General features: G+C 41.7%; 2 protein-coding genes across 2 annotated transcripts; both read right to left on the reverse strand.

Annotated features, from left to right (window-relative positions):
• Window positions 1–1,919: 1,919 nt before the first annotated feature.
• On the reverse strand, window positions 1,920–3,996 carry LOC146671514 (zinc finger MYM-type protein 1-like). The gene is made up of 2 exons (XM_085403747.1): window positions 3,760–3,996; window positions 1,920–3,558 (listed from the first exon to the last, which is right to left on the reverse strand). The coding sequence occupies exons 1-2, from the start codon at window positions 3,828–3,830 to the stop codon at window positions 1,983–1,985; spliced, it is 1,647 nt and encodes a 548-aa protein (XP_085259873.1). The 5' UTR covers window positions 3,831–3,996; the 3' UTR covers window positions 1,920–1,982.
• A 3,724-nt stretch (window positions 3,997–7,720) lies between these two features.
• LOC146671515 (voltage-dependent calcium channel gamma-4 subunit-like) lies at window positions 7,721–25,321 on the reverse strand. Its single transcript, XM_085403748.1, has 4 exons — window positions 24,725–25,321; window positions 13,267–13,350; window positions 12,239–12,379; window positions 7,721–10,592 (listed from the first exon to the last, which is right to left on the reverse strand). The coding sequence occupies exons 1-4, from the start codon at window positions 24,945–24,947 to the stop codon at window positions 10,066–10,068; spliced, it is 975 nt and encodes a 324-aa protein (XP_085259874.1). The 5' UTR covers window positions 24,948–25,321; the 3' UTR covers window positions 7,721–10,065.
• Window positions 25,322–25,514: the final 193 nt, after the last annotated feature.

Consider the following 25,514-nt stretch of genomic DNA (forward strand, 5'->3'; position numbering starts at 1 on the left):
AGCCAATCAGAAGTCAAGGTTTGACCCAAGGGTCCCACCTGATGCCAGCAGCTGATCCAGATACAGAAAAACACAAAAGAAGCCTCTAAAATTTGGGGTTTATTCGACTGACAGAAGAGTGTTATTTAACACACGTGTGTGTGTGTGTGTGTGTGTGTGTGTGTGTGTGTGTGTATAAAGACTGAAATCCTACAGGTGTCTTTGGAAAGCTGCACACAGAAGTGTTTTCATCATACCCCAAATCTGATTTTATACAAAATGCTTTTAGAGGTGTAACCAAAAAACAAAATATGACACTGTTTGAAGATGGGGGAAAAATCTGGTAAAGCCTGATGCACTTCAAAGGCACAATCAACCATTTTCCTATGAAAGGCTTGAATAAATGGACATGCTTTTAATAAACCACTGTGACCCACATTAGACAGGACTCTGGCCCATTTTCTGTCCTGCAACACTCACACAGCTCTGCGCTATTAAACCACTGAAAGGCAAAACATTAAACCAAGAGCACACAAAAAAGAAAAAGTCAGGGGAAAGTCGCTTGAGAGGATGAAGGATATAATACTGGCACACCAGTCTGATATCTCATCTTCTTAGAAATGAACTTAATGTGTGAGGATCAGAGTGTTTTGTAGCCATCAGTAACTAACTCAACCTAGAAATTGATCATAGAAGATAAATCATCTCCTATCTGTCTTAAATAAAGAACACCCACTGTGGGGGGCCAGAGGAGATGAAAAACAGTTGTGTTCATTATCGCATCTCACCTGCAGCGAAAACTGCTTTTTCTCCCAAAGGGCCAGTCGCTCGTCAAGTCTGTGAGAGCAGCCACTTGTCTCTAACTGTGTAATAATAGTGTCTTTTGGTGCTTCCTGTCTTGCAGCGTGGCCCTCTGACCTGCTTCATTTGCTCGCGATCCCCCGGTGACTGTGGAGAGACCAAACACCTCACAGCGGCGCAGTCTCTAAGCAACAGCCGTGTCATACTGGAGGGATCACCCCATGCCAGTCGACCGGCGGGGAGAGACACTGAAAAGAGATGACAGCATCTGGCAAGAAGGCAGCTCTGACTCACTTGTGAGTGCCACTCGATGGATTGTTATCAGCATTACCGGGAGTATCACATGTGAGCCGTCAGTGCTGGAAATGTGCAATGACAGTAACGAAACGTACAAAAGCACCTCTCCTGAAATCAGGACTGCCACGTCTGAGCTCAGCAGTGATTAACTTCAATTATGGCAGCCAGCTTCCTTGTTAGAGTTTTTATTCCGGGATGAAAAACAACCTTAATTGGTGGCTAATTTTACCCATACCAGACTAGATTGCACAGCCTTCAGAGGGACCCAACTGTATTCATTTCCTAATGACAGGCAACATTACTCAAGCTAAATTAGATTACCCATGCCCCAAGGCCATTTCTATGAAGGTCATGTTAATATTCTTCTATAAAACGATGGGATTGGATACAACGCACGTTCGCCTCGGTGGCACCACCCTCACGTTTTTGTCTTGTTCCAGCAAAAGCTTTGACCATCGATTTATGGGGCAAGGTTTAGCTAAGGGGATTTGGGATGGTGAATTGTGAGTTAATTGTGAGCATGGGTTGAAGAAAAATGAAATTAGACTGAAATTACAAAGGGTTGGTTTAGCTGCTGTACAGCAACATCAGATATTAACATCTGAAGCAGGGGCGTCACTAGGTTTTAAGGACAGGGGGGGCTTAGCCCCCAAGAGATGCACACGACATGAACGAACGTAGTGAATGAGCACAAAATTTCACAAACAGAAAACAAAGACTGAGAAATTGTTTTCCTACTTTTTTGGACAGATTAAACATCCTAGGCCACCAATAGATCTATTGTTTTATTTCAGTCTGCTTTATAATACAGTACAACAAAAAAACAGAGGAAATGTGTTTGCCGCATCAATAACAAGAAAAAAACTGAAAATAAAAAAGTACATTTTTCTGGCTGCAATCACCAGTTACTTGGTGGGTGGAAGCATCAAAGAATGACGTCTGTTTTTAAGAGTGGCAAATCGGTCAATCACTCTGTTGTGACTCAGATGCTGAATCGTGTCTTTTTCAATAGACATGACTGCAAGACTGTGAAGTCTTTTCTGACCCATTGTTTGACGCAGCCAGGAGTGCAGCCGACGCAGTGCACTAAAGGACCGTTCGCACGAGCAGCTGCTGACAGGCACTGTTAGGGCAACTTGGATGGTTGCCTTCAGAGAGGGAAACATGTCTGAATCAAGGAGGTTGTACACAGACAACATATTTTTGGGTGGACATCCAGCCTCTGTTTTCCGGGTAAGAAAGTTTCTGGCCACCAGAACCTCCTCTTTTTTCAGGTCAAGTCTGTAGTGCTTTGCAAGTTCATTCAAGTGTGGTTCACTCAAGAAGTTCTCAGATTTAGGACTGCATGCCTGGACGCCTTTTAGCAGCCCTGCATCTACACTGCAAAATCTTTGATCAAGCTCGCCAACCATCCGATCCACACAAGGGAAAAGTAACTCTCTTTTCAATGTGTCTGAGTTGTTCAATTCAGTGCGTGAACCCACAGTTGCCTCCAGGACAAAATCCTCCATTTTCCTCTGTTTGTGCCTTGTCTTGGCACCTGGTTCAGGGATACTGTGGGTGTTACACAGGGCCTTGGTTTTCTCATACAGCTCTGTAGCAAATGCATCTGAGTGTTTGCCCTTAAGTGTGTCACACACAGCTTGTTTGCAGATAAACGCTTCTGCCAGGTCTAAAGTCTCTTTCTGCAGGAATTTGTGGAGTCCTTCGGTTACAGACAGAATCGACTGAAACATCAGTAGTGCATAGACTGCTGAGAACTTGTAGAGCTTTGCTCTGAGACCAACAGCTATGGGGGATCCAATTGCAGATAGGCACTCCAAAATGGCAGGCAATGTCTCAAGAACTGCACTGATTGATCGCAACTGACATGCCCAGCGAGTGTTTGAAAGTTGCACAAGCTCAGTTTTTGTCAATCCAAGCTTTGCCTGAGTCTCCATGAACTTATGATGATTGACTAGGGAGGTGCTGAAGAAAGAATACACACACTCCAACAAGCTGAAAAGCTCCACAGCCTCTGGGACAGCCTTGCAAGTATTGCACAAAACCAGGTTGAGTTGATGAGCATAACAATGCACATAGATAGCCTCAGGATGGAGCCTTCTAAAATGTGCTTGTACACCTCCAGTGGAGCCACTCATAACGGCTGCACCATCATATGTTTGTGCTACACACTTAAGCTCTGCAAGACCATAGTTTTGGATCTGCTGCTGAATCTCATTTGCAATGGACTGGGCATCAAATGATTTTATCTCTGCAAGTGCAAGGAAACGCTCCTTCACTGCCCCCTCTGACACGTACCTGACACAAACAGCTAACTGCTCTGCCTTTTTATCCCTTGCCTCATCCACCATGATGGAATAGACTTTAGACTTTGTCATTTCAGATACAATGACACTAGTAACTTCCTGGGCACAACAGTCAATCATGTCATTCTGGGATGTTGGTGAGATATACTGTGCATTTGATGGGGGATTATGTTTTTGAAGAAAAGCATCAAACTCCTTCAAAAGCTCCATGCACGCAAGAAAATTCCCTCTGTTTGGGCTGTCTTCACCTTCATCATGACCACGAAAAGGGAGTCCCTGTCTCCCTAACATAGAGGTGACTGCAACAATTCGTCTGAGATACTCTCTTCTTTCGACTATCTCACTCACATTTGCAGTTGCTATCATCTGTGCAACGTTTCCCTGTTTGCTAGTTCCCTGGTAGCTTTTCCATGTAACAACACTGTCCTTATGTGTTTGTGCCATCTCATGCTTGCCAAAGATGACTAAAGCTTTCTTCCAGTTCTTGCAACCGTTACTGACCAAACTATCATGTTTGATGTTTTTGCCAAACACTCTACATGGGAAGCAGAAAGCTGCACTCTGGTTGACTGAATATTCTAACCAGTTGTGCTTTTCAAACCAGCTGTGGTTAAATGCTCACTTCTGTGTACCAAACGTATCATGTGGATAGCTCTTCAGCTTCACCTGTCTGGGCCCTGTGTCTTTGTCACCTAAATCAAACCCTGTAGTAGAATGAGTTGCTGCAGCTGCTTCATCATTTTCCCTCTCTTGGCCTGTTTGCTCTCCTCTCTCTGTAATAACTTGATCTTCCTCTGCCTCTCGATCCATTTGCTGCAGCTCCTCTGTCTCTCCTTGCTCTCTCTGACTTGAACTTGCCTGTTGACCTTTTTCTCCCTCAGCCACTCCTTCTGCCTCACCCTTCAAGATACATTAAAACATACTGAATTGTAATGTAAATTGCTAATATCATGACTTCTGCTCCCGCTCCACAGTAATTTGTTGCTCCCAAATATTTTGAAGTTACAAACATTATATTTTGAGCACGCATGTGACTAAAATGGTTGCAATTTAAAGCCCTGAAAAATATTACTAAATTACTTGAATTGAAGTAATATTAAAATAGAACCCTCAAAAATATGTGAGTCAGGCTAATTTGACTTATATATATCTCTCTCTCTTTGCTCTCTCCACTTTCTAACCTTGACTCTCCTAAATAAAAGCTCAAGTTAAACAGGTCTTATATGTTGTACCGTGACTGAAATGTTTCATATTTCATATCCATATTGAGTCCCATAAAATTCTAATCAGACTGTCTCCATCACAAATGACTCCATCCTTTGACTCACCTCTCCAGCAGACGTCTCTCCCCTCTGCCTCTCTGTGCTCCTCTGCCCTGACTCCTACAGGTTAATGGGGATGGAGTGATTATTATTATTTCCACTGATGATAACCATACCACAGCTCGATTTTTCAGAGCTAAAACGAGTGACAGAAATTAACATTATGCTAACAATTTAACTTAGTGCGCTAGCCAGGTTTTTATTTATCAAAATGGGGAGCACCTGGTTCATTATTTACATGGGACTCTCTGCTGTTAGCTGGAGCTAACTAATTGTTACTACCAGCCAGTGATGAAGACTTACTTTCTTGAAAAACTTGCGTATATCCATGATTTCTTGCCGTTTGCCACATGTACGCTAGTGTGTCCGCAGGTGTATACGAGCGGAGTGTAAAGTAGCAGTGAAAACGAGGACTGGATTTTCAGTCATGTGGATGTCCCCTGTGAACAACTGGAAGGGATTGGATAACGAAGCACTGACGCTACCTTAACAATGTAAAGCGAAAGGGACCAACCGAGTTATGATCATATTTGTGTGAATAGCGACAGGTTTATATTATTATTTCTTTAAACTCATATTCCTGCATCTTTATATTGAATTTGTCTGCAAGTTCTGTAAAAAAAAAAATCGAATAAGTTAAAAAAAAAAAAAAAACCCCACCAAATTATTTAGGGGGGCTTAAGAATATTTTAGGGAGGCTTCAGCACCCCTAAAATAGGCCTAACGACGCCACTGATCTGAAGATAACTCCCCTAATTAGATTAAAATGAACCAACACCAGTGTGATTACACCTATAAATGAGTAATGCAGTTTTCATTTTGGATGCGAAGCTAAATGTGGAGTATCTCACTGTGTATCCACCAGCACACATGATGCAGATATTCCATATATGGTGTATTGTGCAGTAATAGCAGCTACAACACATTTGACAAAATACATAGCCTTTTGGAAATGAGGAAGAAAATATGGGCAGCTTTATTTAGCATCACCAATTCATCTCCTTTGCTCACAGACTGAATCAGCCGGGTGACTCTTGATATATATATTCTTAAAAATTGCTTCATATGTCCAGGTGGTATCGCTGTGAGTGAGAGTGCAGCAGCTTTTCAACATTTTGATCTATAGAGCTCTGCCATCAGTGTGATTCCTGCTGATTTATTTCTTTGTCAAACAATGTGGATCCTCCAAGGCTGAAGTGGCTCATAGTTTATTCAAGATGACAGTGATTCAGTCTCATGCAGCTGAATAGAAGAGGCATTTAGGACTCTGAGAAGGTCAGACAAACATCTGAATGAACCATTGAACTTTCATTGAAAAACAAGCTGCATGAAGAGGATTGCATGTGGCTGTAAATAGCTGATAAATTTGCTTTACTTGCCAGCATAGCAATGATGCAGTTGTCTCTTAAAAATCTGGTAATGTTTTGATTTTGTTTGCTGCTGTTTCACCCCCCCCCCCCCCCTTTTTTTTTTTTTTTGCTAAACTGTGAATGTTTATTATCACAAAATCAACAGGTTCAACGTCAGAATGACTAATCAACGAGAAGGAAGAGAAGGCAGTGTAACTGCAGCAAGCAGTGCAATCACAGCTGTCTGCTAACATGTCGCAAGTCTCTGATGCAAATTCTAAAAATCAGATCATCAGCGGCCACATGACAAATAAGCAAGGATCGTGCTTGTTAAGTAAACTCATGGAGACTAAATCTCTGTGTAAACTTCTTAAATGGGAACACAGACAGGTGGCACTCAAAGAAACCTCAACAGAAATCTCTGACAGAAGATTGTCCCTATAAGACTACTTTAAAAAGGTATGAAATTAACTTGCAAATAGTAGATGACCAACTCTACCTCCTGAACTATAGTACCTAAAATGCACTTGATTAACTGATCCTCAGCTTTTATAGTGAGAACCACTATAAAAGCTGAAGTTTTGACAGTTTGCTGCTCTGAAGCATTCAGTTATGCATTAACACAATGCTACAATCTTCCCAGGAGTGGATGTCTCAGCAAATTTGCCCCAAGGTCAGACCATGCAATGTTCAGAGAAACTGCAACAAATCCAAGAGCTTTATCTCAGACTCTTCAGGCCGGTGTTAACACCTTGAATGTTAAAGTTCATGACAATCAAGTCAGTAAAAAAAGTCAGTTTGGGAGGGTTGCAGGAGAATGCCTCTTCTTCTTTAACTTTGCAAACCACAAAACCATGAGGCCAAAAGTGGAGAAGCACAGTGCTATGTTTCGTGAAAATCAAACACAGCATATCAGCACAAACACATCATAACTGTCAGGCACGCTGGTGGAGGGATGATGATTTGGGCTTGTTTTACAGCCACAGGACCGGGGCACCTTGAGTTGACTATGATCTCCTCTGTATACCAAACTATGCTAGAGTCAGCTGTGAGGACAGCTGTCCAACAGCTAAATCTTGGCTGAAACTTGGCCAGGTAACAGGACAATGACGACAAGCACCGCAGAAAAGGAAAAAAAATTGCAAGGCCCAGTCAAAGTCAGGACCTCAACTTGAGTGAAATGATGGCGGGACAGAGAGAGCTGTGCATATGCAAATGCCCCAAACCTCAATGAACTGATGCAACACAAGATAAGTGGGTCAAAACTCCTCCACAGTGATGTGAGGGGCTGATAAAAATCATGATTATGCCAGGTTACTAGGCAGCAGTTCATAATAATAACACACTGTTGAGGAATGGTTAAGCATTACTTAATACTTAATTCATTATTTTAAAGTATAAACTAATACTTTACTAATGATTAATAGTGTGTAGTTATTATAAAGTGTAACCAGTTATAGCTTCTACAAGCTATAAACTCATTGGATGTGCTTAATTTTTCATGGGACTACATAAAGACCTGTAAACTTTTTTTTTTAACTTCGCCGCCAACCTGTTAAAGATGATATGATACCAACAGTACCACTAGCATGTTAGTAATGCCACTATGAACACGATAGTGTGCACTTAAAAATCACAGCTGAACACACAGTTTAACCCTGATTTTGTTTATTTATCTGTACACGTGATGTTTGGGGTAGTACCTAAAAAGTGGCAGAGACAAAAACAGTGTACATTCAGATTAAATAAAAATGCTTTTTGATTGGAACATTAAAAGCAGGTTTTACAATAGATTATACGTCGAACAAAGGCACTGAAAATATCCTTACAATAGTGATGATATTGTGGCCGGTTTGGTTGTTTTAACATGGAAATGTACTTTTTCTTCTCTGCCTATTTAAACAAAACAGCTCATCCGACTCTCTTCCCTCCAGAAAATCCATCCTCAAATGTTTACAGTTAATTTTCTTGATGAAGAAAAAGAATGTGCTTATATCCATAGTAAGCCATAAATCAACATAAGCACATACAGTAAGGTACAGCTGCTTCATACACATGGAATAGAAAATATAGTTTCTCTTCCTAAACAGACTTACTGCACTTCACCGTACAAAACAGAATACGTAATAGATTCACAGCAAAAACAGCGTGTGTTTATCTGAATATAAAAAGGTCAATTGAAACACATAACCACTGCCAGATTTATCAAGGCATTATTGTTGTTCTGTAAAATAATGCTTTGAATCTCTGTTCATGTCTCTGCACATTCAGCTTTTTTTCTCTGTGCTTATATATACACAACTTTGCAGCTTTACATTACAAACATATTTTTCCCCACACTGTAATATAAAAGTGAAAGATTTACACTCAGAACAAATCATACTGATGGCTTCATATAACATGTGCTCAGCTGGATATGTGAAGTGATATCTCTAAAGGAATATCAGGCGCACTAAATACAATCAAATACTATTCTGTGGTTGAGTGAGCCGACTCCCAAAGAAACCTGGCTCTGAGATCAAGTTCAAGCAAACGCTCACAGCTTTAAATTAATGCCGTAACAGCATTTTGTCTTTTTTTTTTTAATCAGGTTTATCTTTATCAACAGTCCATTTCTTCAAGGACCTCAAAAGCGTTCAACCTGCCAACACTGCACTGTATTTCCTGAGAAACTAAAAGAAAGAGCAGTGAAGGACTTGCAAGATGAAACACACATATCTTGTTATTATAGCCAAATCTTCCAGGGACCCACTCAGCTCCCTCTGCTTCTGTCTGGGGCCTCTGTTTGACATAGAAGCCGGGCTGGGTGGGTAGGTGGGGGGCTAGCAGATGGACTGCCAGGCTTTGTGACAGACAGACAGACACACATTTGCCGCCTGGCTCCGATCCTCCTGGATGTCGAGACTCCATTCAGAGCTAAAGGAAGTCCTGACCTGTGCTGTTTTCACAGTTCTGGGCAGCCCTTTTTTGTCAGCTTCTCTTCTTTTGTGACAGGCACATACACAATGTAGCCTCCATCAGGGGGTGTGATGGAAGGATCGCAGGCAGATATGGAAGTAGGCAAAAAAAAAGGACCATTGAAAAGAGGTGCTCCAGTGACAAAGAAAAGGACATTTTGCTCCACAGACAAATGTCAGAGAAGAATAAGGAAAGAAAAAAGGAGGAGACGGCAAGGGAGGCAAAACCCTTGCTACCTTTCTAACTTGCACAATCTACTACTCAAATATTAAACACTGTATACATTACAACTGAGCTGTTTCATAAAGACACAGTACATAAACTTTCTCATTCAAACCCACAATTAAAGTATAGAGCAGAACTAAGTATGAGGGCACAATGCAAAGTTTGAAAAAGAGCCACGCTTATATGCAGTGGCAGAAATCTTTAGGGAAAGAACTCTTTTTACTTATACCTTTTTTTCAGTTTTCACTCATTGTTTGATTAGGTTTATGCAACAAAACTACAGGATCAGACATAAAAGAAAAGATCTTTGTTTCCAAAATGTTAACCATGGCTCACAGATCCTGCCTGTCAGAAAGCAATGAAGAGAAACTTCACCCACGCGCACACACAAAGGGAACACCTTTATGGTGAAGAGCACATATCAGTTAGCACCTTGGTATTTAATTTGTGGGCAGAATACTGCTGAATGGCACATCTCTTCCCTCTCAGGTTTACCCACGAAGCACAATCACCATTACTCAAATATCATTTGCGATTGACACACTGCTCATATAAGAATTTTGGCACAGTTGAAAGATAATGCTAATGTTGGACTGGCTACAGCACATACAATATTAACTGTATTCTGCTTTAATATTCTCTAAAAGCAGATGATAAAGCATCCTCCAGTCTTTCTTGGGTCCTTTTCAAAGTGGACACTCTCTCTGTGAAATGCCAGGTTGTCACAAGTGCTCAGTCTCTTGCAGGTTAGCCCAACGCTTTGTCATTCATTCATTTCTTTTTCTGTCCTTCATCTGGTAAACTTTGAGCTACACAAAATACTGCTCACACTGGTGTGGTCCTGCGATTCACCCCATCCTTTATATCATTGGGGAAACAGTTATGGACCTGGAGGAACTCAGCAGCAGCCTCATGTTCAGGGCTGTACGTGTTCTCTGTCACGCTGTCTCTTGCCAGGGCGTACATGGACAACTCATCCAGGGCCCCACTGGAAGATGCCGCCCCCTTCAGACCAACAATGGGCGAGTTCTCCCGGGAAGCCTCCGTAGAATGAGAGCTGGCGTGCGACGTCCTCCGGCGGTAGCGAAAGCTCGGAATCCTTGAGTATGGAGAAGAGGAGGAGAGTGAACGGATAAACTCACGCCGCGCCTTCCAGCGAACTTCCTTGTTTTTCTCGATGTAGATGTTGATGGCGAGGACGGCCACAGTTTCGGCTACAATGAAGGAGAGGGCGCCAAAGTAGAAGGACCAGCCGTAGGAGTAAGTGTACTTCTTGTCATCATCACGTTTGTCACTGGGATCTCCTGCATTGCTTGAGATGTAGACGATGATGCCAATGATGTTGCTCAGACCTGATAAACAAGAAACAGATGAAAGGTGAGGCTCAGTAACACGAGAAACTTCAACAACCAGCGTTTACAGGCTCTCGTCACAACAGAGGTTCTAAATGTGTACACTCTGATTCTTACAGTACAGAGAATCTTGAGCCACCACCTTATTTATTTATATGTTGCTTCCAAACTTGCTTGTAATATCTTAAAGTGGTCTTTAACAACAGTTCTCCAGGCTTTCTGAAGGTCTTTTAAAAATCTTTTGTTTTTTTTTGTATGGGAGCGTTTGCTGTTTTTTCAGTCCAGTCTTTGTATCTGACTATTTTCACTGGATTACTTTTCTTTGTTAAGCCACTTAACACTAACCTATGACTCACTGAAGCATAAAAAAGGCACCTAGCTCAGGGGATTAACAATTATTGTATCTACACATAACAGGCAACAGCAAAGAAACAATTTTGAATTGAATCATTAGCCTCTTTGTTACTGTCACAAACAAAACCTATAATTACTTCCCTCTTTAGCAGAATCTACAAAAATAGCAGAGTTCAACAAAAGTAAATCGTAGTATTGTACCAACTAGATTATTCCTAGATAAGTGCACAGTGTGTCCTTGAAAGGGCAACTGCACAAGCAGAGGACCAAAGAAGCTAAGACTTGACACAGGACCTGAGAGATGGATTTGACTCTTCAGTTGATCCATCTCAGAAATGGTCTCAGTGGAAGGATGGCTGGGGAAACAGGCCTGCAAAGGCTGAGGTATGCCAAATTACACAAGAACTGGAGGTCTTATTGAGTGATAAATTTGAAATTTTTAGTTCAAATCCTCATCAATATGTGCGGAGGAGGTCAGGAGAGAGATCCAATATCAAGTGCCTACAGATATTTTAAAAAAACCCCACTCTGTCAGGGTATTTTGGGTAATTTATGGAATTTGGAAAATAGAAAACTGCCTCAGATTCATGTTCAAGTTCCTGTATTGATACCCTTAGGTAGATTTGTTCCCTTTTTTTGATTTTGATCCAACATATAATAATAACATATGGAAAACGTTGGCAACCTCTTCATTTTTCAGCATGACATTGATCCCTGGAAATCTATCAGTGATGGATTGGCCTTCCCAGAGCCTGGAGCACAACATTATTGAAGCAGTGTTGGATCATGTTGAAGGAGATCAGAACAAAAAGCAGTCAACATCCAAAGAAGAGCTTTGAATGTCCTTCAAGACGCCTGGAGAACTATTCCTGAAGACTACTTAAAGAAATGCCAAGTAAGCTTTCCTAAGAGACTGCTGTGGCTCAGGCTGTGTTAAAAATGAAGGTGGTCATACCAAATATTGACTTTCAAGTTCATTTTAATTGTACAAACCCTATTTTTGCCTTATTTGCAGTATTTCCATCTATGTCTACATATGCCTCACTAATTCTCTGAACCTGGTTCCCATTTTTCTAATATAAATAAACCAGGGGCTGCGCAAGACTTTTGCTTGGTATTGTACGATATGTGAAGAATGGATATGGTGCCTTTTTTTTAGTGGCAAATAAAGCTCATCATCATGATTGCACCTCTGACAAAGTACAAGTTACTTCCCTCCATTTGTAAAACCAGCATGCAAGACTGGACTTGACTGTAAACATGGATGACAGTGCATGTTTCCTCCAGCTCACCTGCAGCTACGAAGAGAATGCCAGCGCTTAGGAGCACATTGTTTGTCTTGTTGTAGACTCGGCCCACCCCAACACACAGCCCGCCGAGCATCAACAGGATGGTACTGAGGATGGGGAACACACTGGAGGCGCGAACTACACCTGCAGTGGATGGAGTAGTCACTGTAAACGGCTTAAAAATGCAGTTTATTTCAAGACTGTATGAATTAATGTAACAACCAAGTTTCATAAATTATCAAATATATTATAAAACATATATTTTTTATTAACCTTTCGAGTCCAGTACCACTTCTTTTCAACCTCTTCTTTGATCTGTTTTTTAAGCTCCATTATTAGTCATGCTTTGGGGCTTTGTTGTGACAAAGCTTTGCTAATCAGCTGTGGGTTGCAACACGCACTCTCGCTGACTATCACCAACCCTAAAATGAATCACTGTGCCATTTTACAGGTTTCCAAAGATGAATGAGCTTATTCAACTGTAAAGTCCTTTATTAAGCCCTCCTTTTATTTAGACTGGCTAATGGACTGAGTTTGGACTTGACAAGTCTCCTTTGTTCTTGCATATTAGGCAGATTCTGAATCAGCTTTAAGTGATGGGTCTCCAGTGACAGAATATTCATTGTGTATCAGACTAATCACAAGTCATGTTTAAGCCAGTTTTTCAAAGAAAAACAAGGAAAACTCTGGTTTAGACTCATTGTAACAGTGATTTTGCAACTGAAATGTAAAATCTAAGACATCAGTTAATGAGTAGAATAAAGATGAAGACTATCCAATAGATACAGCCAAAAAATTGCTTGTAAACATATAATAGTGTTTAATAATGCTTTAATGACTTTAAGCTTTGAAATGTGTGAAACCTCACTGTCTCGTATATCTTTCTGACTCTACATAGATAAGTGAGTTATCTGTCTGCTTTCACAATCAAATGACAAGATGCTGAATGTCAGAGGACTTCCTGTTTTTCCTTTTAGGAGTAACACAGTTTTACCGGTACCAGACGAAATGTACAAGTCGGGAACACTTACGTAGCAGATACTCCGAACTGTCTGTGTCATAGTCGTTGTCATCAGGGAAATGGTTGATTCTGTAACAGCTGCCTTGATTAATGCCTGCAGGGCGAAAAGCACAAGAATGAGCCTCACTAGCCCGCTGTACACATCAAGGCTGCATTTGATTTAAACATTTAGGGTGATTTCTTTCCTATTCTTGGAAAGATATCCCAAAGTTAATCCCCTCCACCTTCCCCCCGTAACAACGTACAACTCATAGGAGCATGGTGCTGCCTAACATGTTTAAACAGTGACCTTTTTCAAAGCATCCCTTTCCAATTAAAATCTACAAACACAGGTGCTGCTGTTCACATTAATTAAGGACAGGATCAAACGACATTAATGTAATTAGTAACACCTGTGTTTACCTAGTACTTCATGCCAAAATGGTTGCTGGGAAAACAGTGTGTTGAAGAACGGGCGATAATCTACTCGCAACCCTAAGGAAGACATTTTGACAGAAAGCGAAACTTAAAGATGGTCCTGGACAAGAGTCGAGCTTCCCCAGTGGGAAGTTAGGCGTGTTTATTCCACCACCACTTCCCCTGCCACTTAATGCAGATTTTTGTTGCTATATATGCCAGATCAGTAGTGTTTATGTGAGTCATTTCAGACAGAAAGAACAAACAACCTATATAATCATTTCGTGGGTGGAATCGTTGCGTGATAGCGGCTGATGCTTCCTCCCTGTGGGCAACTTTTTTTTTTCCACCAGCAGTGGCAATGTGTCTTTGTCACTGTGGCATAGACACAGGTCAGTGTGGTTTGACCTTGTTGTGGGTCTGTGAGCTGTGTGTTAGTGTGTGTGTACTGCTTATGCAAAATGTGGTCCTGGAAACACTGGTAAAAATGCTTCTAGTCTTACTGACAACTCAAAGTTTTTACACTACAAATGACATTCGCACATTACCTGCAGCACTTGATCTATCCCACACACTCTCTCACTGCCTGACCCTTTGATGAATATGTTTATGGTTATTTGTGTTCAGCTGTCTGGATATCCATAGACGGATGTTGTCAATGAAAAGATGGACATCACTGACTAAAATCTGCCCACTTAGCTCACTCCCAGTTGAAGCTTCTTAGCACATTCTTTTTAAATTTTGGGGTCTTCTCTTTATTGGCTCCTTTGAATTCAATAATAGAATTTAAAATCTTTTTTCTCACACACGGTCTTAAATAATCACACCCCAGGATATCGTGAAGACCTCATGATTTAGTATTACCCCGATAGAGCATGTTGCTCTCAGACTGCTGGTTTACTCGTGGTTCCAAAGGTGCCTTCAGCTTTCAGGCATCTCTCTGGTATAGCCAGCTACCAGTTTGGATTTGGGAGGCAGACCCTCTCTACTTTTAAGATTAGGCTTAAAACTTTCTTTTCTGATAAAGCTTGTAGTTAGGACTGGTGGACTTCTTTACTCACCTCTTTTCTACTCTTTATGGGTTTATATTCCCCTTTGCAATTACTTAGTTATTATTAACTTCTGACTCTCTACCACAGTGTGTCCTTTGTCCTCTTTCCCTACTCTACCCCCAGTAGGTCACAGCAGATAGCTGACCCTCCATGAGCCTGTATTATTGTGGGGCCATTAAGATATAAAAAGCCTTGAGGCTACTGTTGTTGTGATTTGGTGCAATATAAATAAAAGTGAAATGAACTGAATAAAATTAATTTGTATCTCCCTAGCTTATTAAAAATCTTCATCTGATATATAAATACAGAGTGTCTTTGCTAAGTCTGCAGAGATAAGATGCTTTAGTGGATCTAGATAAAAGAAGATGGAGTGAGAAGACACTTCTCAGATGACCTCAGACTATTTTTCATGTTTAATAGTGCTTCTTCTTCAAGGTAAAAGTGAAACACAGCATGGCTTCCACTGGGATTCATTTGGTCAACTATCAGGCAAATGTTTGTGTGTTCATGATGTTAAAAAGCCTTCCCCTCTTTCATAATAAGCTCTTTTTTCCTTTACCTTTTCTCTTCTTTCAGCGTTAGGCTGGAAACATTTACTTGAATCTGTACATGCAGCATGCAAAGGCTACACGTTTTCCCAGATTCCATTGTTAAGACTTTGACCTTTGACCAAAACTATTGTTAAGAGCTCGCTGAGTAGACCGTGAATTCTGCAAAGTTGAAATCACAGTTCAGTGCACACGCATTTGAAGAAGAAAAAGCGGCAGGACTATATAGCTGTGTGATTAAGATTGCAATGCCCGTAGGGATTTGATGGCTTGTGGTGCGTGTCCAAATCCAGGTGAATGGTTGAATGCCAGAACAAGAAGTCTATTTAAACAACACAACAATAGACTGTGCGGGAAGCTTTTAACACCAAGGTGAGCGAATGAAAGAAAGAGGAAAGAGGGAGGGAGAGGTTAAAGCTCAGAGAGGCCCTGAGCTGTAATTGAGCGCGAGTATAAACAACACCTTGTGAAGAGGAAAAGGGGTTAGGGGTGGGGTTAATGGATGTGCTCTGTGCAGTAGTGGTAATGCAGTGAGCTCTTTGACTATTCATTAACCATATGAACACACTTATTCTAGGAGGAACATCTAAAGTATTAGAGATGGGCTGCACTGGGCTCTAATTTGCATATATTTACATAAACATATCTACGGCCTATGTGTTGCATGTTCATGTGTGCTTGTTTGAGGTTGTGTGCAGAGGTATTGGCCATAATCCCTGCCACGTAGCATGTTGCTAAACGATAGGGAAAATGTAAAAATCGGACACCTCTTATTGTCTATGTGACTCATGTTAAAGTATTGTGTTTTGTTAATAATATGCTAATAGTCCTCATACTCTATTAAACCTATGTTCTAACACATGAGGACATCGTTAAATATTTTCCTTTCTCTTTTGGGTTTGTGCTTTTAGAGGCTAAAGAGGCTCTTTAAACTTATTAAAGTCATTTATCTCTCATATTGAAGGACCTGCCCCCTACTTTGGCTTGTGAGGACGATGAAAGCCTGACATAGCTTTGCTAGTTGCCTCACCATCATTGGACAATTGGTGTTTAGGGAAAAAGGGGTCTGTGAATGGTTCATTAGCTGAGGCTCAGTTAAGCTTTGCCTGCCTCTGTAAGCATAAAGACTTCTACCCATGTCGAAAATATATTCCCCCTTCATCTCCGCCCGGTCTAACAGACAAAAGAGATGGGGCCTGACCCGCTGCATGAACACCAACCTTCCCATTAACAGCACACAGACAGAGACCTGTCAACTCCATTTCCCAGGTGCCTGAGGGTGAGCCACCGAACCACCTTTCTCTGTCGCTCAGCTTTTAAGGGCACGCTCCCTTCCATTAACTAGGTCTGCTGCTTTATAAGGGACATCAAATTAATTAGTGTCAAATCAGTCTGTGGAAATGGAGCACAAGTTTCTGTGTATAGTCACTGATGGGAAAAAAAGGGTTTTGGACTATTTTAAGCAGCAACGTGAGACTTTGTGCCTTGTGAAAAAAAGAAACACACGCACACACATCTGGCTCATGTGGTTAAACAGCAAAAAACCAGGCACCTGAGCTGTGCTGTTAATTGCTGTGTAAATACCGGATCGTGCTGGAGCGGCAAGGCTTGTTGCAGATTTTACACGCGCATTTCTGTTTGCATGATTGGCTGTGTCTTTTTCTGCTTCTGCATCCAAGTGATTTTACACTTTTTATACGCTGCTTGCAAAAACAAACCTTTCACTGTGAACCTAAAATGTTACTAATAGCCAGTCCAGTCTCAGCTACTCAGCCAGTCTGACGCCTCTGTTTTCCTCTGTGTGTGTGTGCGTTTAGATGTTTAGACATCTTTGTGAGGACAGAAAATTGGCGAGCTGCTATATTCGTGGGGACCAACAGTCACTTGGGGACAAAATGCCCATCAACACGAGTTTGAAGGCATTTTTGAAGCTCAAAATGTGTTTTTAGTGTCATTGTTACAATAAGGTTATGGTTAGGTTTAGTTTGAGGGTAAGGATCAGGCATTTATTTTTGATGGTTAGGGTTAGCGCCTAGGGAAAGCATCATGTCAATTAGATGTCCTCATTAAGATACCAAAACAAGTGTGTGTGTGTGTGTGTGTGTGTGTGTGTGTGTGTGTGTGTGTGTGTGTGTGTGTGTGTGTGTTGGAGAGAGAGTGAGAAAGAGAGAGAGAGAGAGATATGTAGATTGGAAGAGATAGAGGACAATGTTGGTACTGATTGGAAATCTTTTTATAAGTGGATGCCTCAAGGTTAATGATTTATGAGTGACAGTTATCAACACAATATCAGGGTTTAGTGTGTGTGTGTGTGTGTGTGTGTGTGTGTGTGTGTGTGTGTGTGTGTGTGTGTGTGTGTGTGCAGGCTGTGAGATGGATGAAATAAAGTCTGAATACTGAGCAGGTGGGAGGAGGAGGGGTGAAGCGGAGATTAAACAATGGAAGAAGGTACAAGGAAATGAAACAACAAAGGCGAGCAGAGGAACGATGAGGATGGCGTAAAGATAGGAACCAACCTTAAAAAGGAGAAAGAAATTAGAACGGGGAGAGAGCGTTTAAGGGCAGAGATCTGAGATCAGCTGCAGGAGTGCTGGTGATTAAAAAACAAAAAAAACAAACTAAAAAAAAAAGTGCTTATTAGGTTGATGCTTCCAGTATGACTGGGTCGAAACAAACTGGGAATTATTCCTACACAGTCAACATATTAGTGGGGAAATGATGGGTTCCCAGGGCCTTATTCGAGTTGTGAAACCCCATGCTGAGCATCCCGTTTCCCTCTTCTCCATGGCAACCCCTGTAAGTTTTTAATAAGCTCATTTACATAAACAATCTCAGAGGATGCATTTGACATTTTCATTATATCATGATACCCGTTAAATAAGAGACTTCCCCCTTCAAAGATCTGTCAGTGCTTAAGCGGGCATGGCTGTGAACACAAATGGGCACGTGCCTATACAAAAAACAACAAAAAAACAAAACAAAAACACGTGTTCATACACACTTACACACATTCATTGGAAGCAGCTGCCACAGCTGTGGTGCCACTGGCAACAGCATGATGCACGTTGTCGTTGTTTTGAATTAGAGCAGCTCAGCCTATAGCAAATGACAGGGCGGCCTCGGTGGAATACACCAAATAACGTTGTCTCATCAAGTCACTGCTCGCTCACCCCGGTGTCTGCAGGAGAACTGCAGGTGATGGCAGTAAGCTTCATGCGACACGTTCCCTCACTTCCTCGTTTTCACACCTGGCTGGCTCTGGATAGATTGATGTGTGAACCAATCAAAAGGGACATCAATGCTGCATTTCACTGGAGCTGCGTAGCCTCCTCTAAGCGATGCACCTTACACTCTTTACAACAAACGGGCTCAGCAGCAACCTGTTCTGCTTTATTGTCCTTACTTCTTTCAGCTCTGCGACGGAGAGCAGCTGATGAGGGAGAGCGCTCTGAGCTTTACAGAAAAAGGAGGGATGAATCCATTTTATGAAGCCGTTACAGACAAAACACTGTAAGCGACGATACCACAAACGACTCGCACTGATTCCGCGTACGATTATTGCGCTGCGAGCTGGGGATGGCAGGACAGGGGTGAAAAAAAAAAAGAAAAAGAAGAAAAAAGCTCTGTGTAATAAAACAAACCCCTCCTTTCTTTTCAGTCCAAGTGAGGATGAGAGAAAAGCAATTTGGCGAAGACATCAGTGATTCAGTGTTGATATGACTGACAGTTGGTTAATTAAATTGTCACCAGGCTGCAATTTCTTCAAACACAGCTCCGCTTGGGTTCCAAGTTGTTGGAAGAAAACTGTGATCTATCACGTAGTCTGCTGTGAAGCCTGTTATGCTCTGCCACTCATTTAAAAATGTACATGTATAATGGATTCTCAACATGGTGCTTGAGAGGTCATTGTAAGAGTGTGGATTCAAATGAGAAAGCTTTAACATATCTGCACAGGTGCTCTTTTGGAATTTTATGTCATACGGTTGATATTTTTCCAAATGAATTCTGTTACTTTCCACTGTTGCTTGTCTGTATAATATCATTACATGGACTAGAACCAGAGACATATTGGCTTCTGTTCATTGGATCCCTTTAGAATCTTGAAGTGTTGGTCTTGAATATTCAGGTCCCGGCTTGTCTGAAAGACCTTATAGTACAATATCACTCCAATATAGCACTTTGTCTTAGGCTTCAGGGCAGGCCTGGCGCATTTTAATTTTGTTCTTGGCTTTTCTTGGCTCTTCCTGGCCGGCTGTTGCACACCTTCAACTCACTGTCATCATCTGGATTGTCTTAATTGTCTTAAGGACCGTGTGCAGCAATGCTTCTCTGCCTGATCGTTCCATCCACTACGGTGATGAATTTGCTGGAGCGCAAGAGCTGCCTGTGGATCCCAATACCTCCCCACGACCCACCTGCTTGCCCATTCTTCACCATTCAGCCCACACCTCTCTCAGAAACCAGCCCACCTAAGGAGCCTCTCTTAGCCACCTGTTCTCCTAAACCAAGTAAACACGTCTAGCCATTTATAAATCTTGACAATCTGCTCTCAGACTGCTGGCTTACTTGTGGTTAAAGCGCCTTGTTGTAAATTGTCACTATATAAATAGAATTGAATTGAACTGAGTTAAACTGAATCATTACCATGGCGTGTATCTGGTTTGCGATTCAGATCGAAATCTTTTCCTTTCATTACCTTTCAGGTGACAAACAACCCACTCTTAAAAAAAAACAACTATATTACAGCAGCAACTTCAGTATATAAACATCACATAGGTGAAAAACATGTGCCTTTCCTTGCTGCGGGGACACACTGGTTTCTCCAAAATGACCAAACGCTTTTCATGAATGTTGAATTTTCCCTCTACAGTTTTACATCTATATACACCGAAGATTTGATGTTACAAAGTCTTTACTTTGTTGCAGACTGACTGTTAAGAAACAGAGTAACTCACTGCTGACTCTACCTGCAGCACAGCGACAGCACCACAACCCATTTGCTCACCAAAATGAGAGAGTTGCTGGCTTTTACGCTTGGAGCACAGCAGTGGTTACTTCATTAATTACTTATGATAAATTATCCCCAGAGATAGACTTGATCAGGATCTGAAAGCAAATAACATTGTGGCTGTAACTTCAGGCAGGTGACTCACACAGAGTCATAGTTTATGAGCTACATTTTAATAAGTGTCTGATCAATTTATCAAAGTTTACTAATGTGTATGCACAGATACATTGTGTGATGTGGCTTCACTCATTAGAGGTGCTGTTGGTACTGTGTGTGTGAATAAGGCTGTGAGGAGCAATAACTTAAAGAGCCCTGTGCAAATGACAGAAAGACGCCACTTTATGAGACTGATTATGTCAGCAACATGATATGTTCCATCACTTGCAGAGCCAGTGTAATCCCAAACCACAGGATAAATCTTTGCACAAGGGTAAGCCAGTAAGTTTTGTCATCTATATTTTAAGGTTTTTTAGGTGTTTGACCACAACAGTAAATCTAGATCTTGTCAGAAGGAGTTAAAAAACACCTCTTCATCCTTTTCAAGAATTACAAGGTTAAAATTGCTTCTTTTGTTACATCTAGATTGGACTGCTGCCAAGCACTGTATGCTGTAGTTGGTCAATCATCTCTTGCACATTAACAATTATTCCAAAATGTCACAGGAACAGAATCCAACAAAAAGCATCACTGTTTTTATTAAAAGCCTTAAACAATCTTGCACCTGTATATGTGGTAGTTAGACTGGGTCCACACACTCCTTCAAGATCATTAAGGTCTGCTTCCCAATCACTCCTGACCATCCTGCCATTGTTTCAAGAGGGTCTTTGCTGCTCCGATTGCCTCTGAAGTGGAAATTCCAATGCAAATTTTATTTATACCAATTTTTTATTATAAGTAAACTTAGTGTGCTTAACACAGATGATTAAAAACACTGGAAAAACGTGCAGGCAGTAAAAACAGCAAAATAAAACTTGACATCAGATAAACATGTAACTGTCTTTGAATCTAAGCTAAAGATATGCCTTTCTTTGAAAAGCCTTCAGAAACCTGAAGGCTTTATTGTTGTGTTATGTTACATGAATGATGTGGATGTAAGTAGAGGAGTAGACGAGTTTTAGAAGCTCTTTTGTTTTTATTGTAAAACGCTTGGATTTTAAATGTGCTACAGAAACAAAATGTGCAGACTAAACGCAAAGGCACACCGTGCAGACAGTCTCGGGTTAGTACACAGGCAGGAGGAAAAGGTGCAGACACTTTTCTGGCTTAATCTGGGCTACTTTGGACACTCAGTTTTGAGGATGGCCTTCCTTGGGTTACAGAAACTGTTTTGTGGGCCAGATGCCCACCTGACATCCGGCCCATATAATGGAGACCTGTGGCTGTGACTCATCCTGAGTCAGCACTGTCAGTCAACACAAGCTGTGAGAGAAGCATAAGAGAACTGCAAATGTGGGCCAAACATAAATTGCCATCCCACATGTGATTGCCAACACAGAAAAATGACACTTCTGACAATCCTCTCCAGTCTTGGAAACAGGTGATGGTACTATAGCTCTAGAGGCCTGGGTTCAAATCTGCCCTGAGATCATTTTTGCCCTGCTCTTTCTTGCACCTTTCCTGTCTTTTATTTAAGTTCCTATCGCAACAAAGGCTAAAAAGCACCAAAAAAATTTTTAAGTCCGCTAATTTGCAGTGGCGGTTGTGTACAGCACAAAGACGAGGGTGTGGGATTTAAAGGTTTGAAGAGATCAACTTAGATTAATCATCAACTGTTTTTCATCAGCTGTTTTTGCAGAGGTTTCAAAATCACCACTTTATGAGCTTCATCTAGAAGACACCAGCCCCTAGACCCTAAATATGAGATGAGCAAAGGCGCACTATTCCATAAAACTACAATTCATTTCATTATCAGTGGATCTGATGCTAACTATCTTCAATAACAGAAGTAAGTTTAGAAAAGGTATCTGTCAGTAATTTTCTAAAGTCAAAAAACTGCTTTTTTAAACTGATGAACAAGCAAATATTCACATTTCACAGGATGATGGCAAAGATTTTTCTTGGTCCCAATGACATAAACCGTGGTCAAAGGAGCTTGCAAAGAAAAACGTCTGGACTTCTTTAGTTGCTTTGCAAGCTCCTTTGACTACAATGACCTGGATAACTGAGAACCTTCACAGTGACATAAACCGTGGATCTGTGGAAACTATCGAAGTAACAAAGAGCTAAGTGCAATAACACAGAACAGAATGAGGAGAACTGAGGACTTAAACCTATAAAACAGAGGAAAACATCGCATCAAGCTGAGGAACAGAGCATGGCATGACTGGTGTTAGAAGTTGGGCCCTGCTGGCTAATTAGTGCCCCTTCACGACTTCTCAGTTGTTACATTTTAATTACAGACTCTTAGAAAATGGCAAGAATAGCAAAGTGACCCCCACACAACCTAAACTAGTGCTCCCACTGACCCTCAAGAAAAACAGCTGCCTCCCGACTCACACCAATCCGCCACCAGCTGGGACGTTTACTGCAAATATGTACCTGGTAATTGGATTGTTCATTAGGTTATTTCTCGTTTTAAAAAGCTGGTTGTATTTACTAGAGTCACAAGCAATAGTCTCTGATGCTTGCCGATTCTGTTGCAAATGAGGTGCACTCCGTGGCCTTACAATATTCATGTGGGAAAACAAACATTAAAGGGGAAAAGAAGTCAAAACACCGGCTGTGAAATGCAAAAGACTCCACAGAGGAGGGAAATAATGACCTTCCAATAAAGTAGACTCATTTTATATATTCCTGCCTACTCCTTAATTGTCATGAACCCAGTCTGTTTGTCTTTATGGCCAGAGGGGTGTGTGTACATTTGTGGTTGGAGTAATGGTGAAGGTGGTAGAAGTGGTGGTGGTGGTGGTGGTGGTGGTGGGGGACTTCCTCGCTTGTGTTCTCCTCTACACTTATGAGTCTCCATGACAACAGAGCCTCCAGCTTATAGTTTTAGGCAGAAGCACAGAAGTGAAACTATCTACTCGTAACAAACGAGGATGTTCTCCTCTCCGAGCCGTCCACCTTCACCCACAGCGTGAGCCCAGAACAGTCAAATCAATGACGACAGCTCAATCCTTCCCGATATGTGGCCTCTGATGACATTAGCTCCAGGAAATGTGATTCAAAACAGGCTCATAATCAACAGAACTGCAGAAATGGAAAAGCACTGATTCTGACACCAGCTGATTTTACATAGGCTGCACAGGCATTGTATACAGAACTGTGTTTTCTTTTTTTCTGATACAAGTGTCCTCAAAAAAAAAAAGTCAAGAAAAGAAAAACATACACCAGGAGATGTATCCTGTACTTCTATATAGAATGAAATCCAATATATATAAACAGTTGTTAAAATGGGATTCGGAAGGTGGGGGAACGCTAAGATCAGGTGTAGCCCCCTTTGTCATTTATTCTTCTGTGTTTTATTTATTTTTCTGCTCGTTTTGCTTCAAACTGTCTTCTATCAATCACTGCGTCATAACAGACGTCTGTGCCATAAGCAAATCGATCAGTTGAAGCCACTCTCTGAGGCAAGAAGTCAAGAGGTGGTCGGAAGGAAGATTGGTCAATGAATGAGTGCCTGTCTGCCTCCGAAATAAGACGTCACTGCCAGCGCACCTCCTTATCGAACATGTAATCAGAAAAAGGGGGAGCAGGGGAGGAGAAAAAAAAAGAAACCCCTCAAAACACATTCGGGAAGGTTGAGCTTGTGAAAAACATATTGTTTACCTGATGCTCTATAACAACAAATAAGTTTTTTTTTCTTTTTTTGCTCGGACATGACGTGAACTCAGAGTCATCTATTTTTAAATCACCGGGCATGTTTCCATAGCAATTTCAGGGATGTTGCCAAGCAACAGCAACGGATACAATGAAGACATGAATGAAAGTAGACTGATAGCGCGCACATTTCCTGCCAGCTTAAAAGTGAATGGGCTCAGACGCGCCGTCTTGGCATCATATTCGTTTGCAGACTATTCAGCCGAGTTGACTGTGTGGGCCTGCGCTTGAACAATGAGATGTAACAGTTGGCAGACAGCTCGAGAAGAGCGTGTACAGCGGGGCAACGCCGGTTTCTTTCCCGTTTTTATGCCCCTCAAATCTGTAAATGTGTGCATATTTGTTTTTTCTGTCTCATTCTTTATCACCTGAAAGTTGTTCCGCGTGTGTGATCTCTTTCTCATTGCGTGCCCATCTCCAGAAAGAGACACTTGGCATGCGTAAAGGGAAGGCGTCCTTTGTGCGCTCAGACTGAGACTGATTGTACACACTGGGAAGCAAAAGGTTCATACGAAAAAAAACCCCCCAAAAAATAGTTTCTAGGAGAATAAAATGTGCTATATTTTTAACAACATTTCACTAGAAACCCGGCGTGTTTTTCTCAAACATGAGCACAGTTAAATCCACAAAGTGAGCAGAGCTTACCCTCGATACAGCAGATTCTCCACAGCCCAGAGTGGGTGAGATCGCCCTTCTTACTTTTGGGTTGTGGTTGTGTCTCGTCTGTGGTGGCATTAGTGCCGTTGCAGATGTATGCCCGAGAATAGAGCCAGTAGTCCGTGCCGATGGCGATGGTCATCAGGCTAAAGGCAGCGAAAGCCCCCACAGTGGCCAACAGCGTTTGAACCCCGCGGTCACACCAAGCCATGGCGCTTCATACTAGTCCACACACTCACCGGTCCAGCATGCACGCATCGGAGCGCGTCAGGGCGCGGATTCTTTGGTCATAGTTGTTTTTCTGCGTCCCATCTGCCCTGTGGTTAAAGTGGAGTGTATAGAAGCCCGGGGTAAAAGAAGAAGAAGCAGGCTACAGCTACTATATGAAATGTTCACCTGATGCTCAGAATCTACTGGTTGCTGCTGTGAACAGAAGAGAACACCGGTTCTGCTCACTCCTTATGCCCCACGCTGATCGGAAGCGCTCCGGAGAGCACATCGCACCAACTCAAAACATTTCAAACCTTCTGATTCTTGTTTTTTTCCCCCTCGGAACACTTTTTCTCTGTTCCTACACAGACCGCATCCTTGAGCCCATTGCCAGTGAGGGCTATGTCAACTGCTCTTAAGTGAGACCACACCCTCATCAAATCTAACCAATGGAGGAGATGTGCATTTGAATAAGTAAAGGGAGAAATTGTGTGACATTTAAATCTATCTCAAAATTGGAACACTTTCGCATGAAACAAATTGATTTGACTTTTTCTTTTTCTTTTTA

This window comes from Rhamphochromis longiceps, linkage group LG4 (assembly GCF_057381845.1).
Source record: "Rhamphochromis longiceps isolate RC_006_pf linkage group LG4, R_longiceps_female_GT1.1, whole genome shotgun sequence".
NCBI classification, from domain to species: Eukaryota; Metazoa; Chordata; class Actinopteri; order Cichliformes; family Cichlidae; genus Rhamphochromis; species Rhamphochromis longiceps.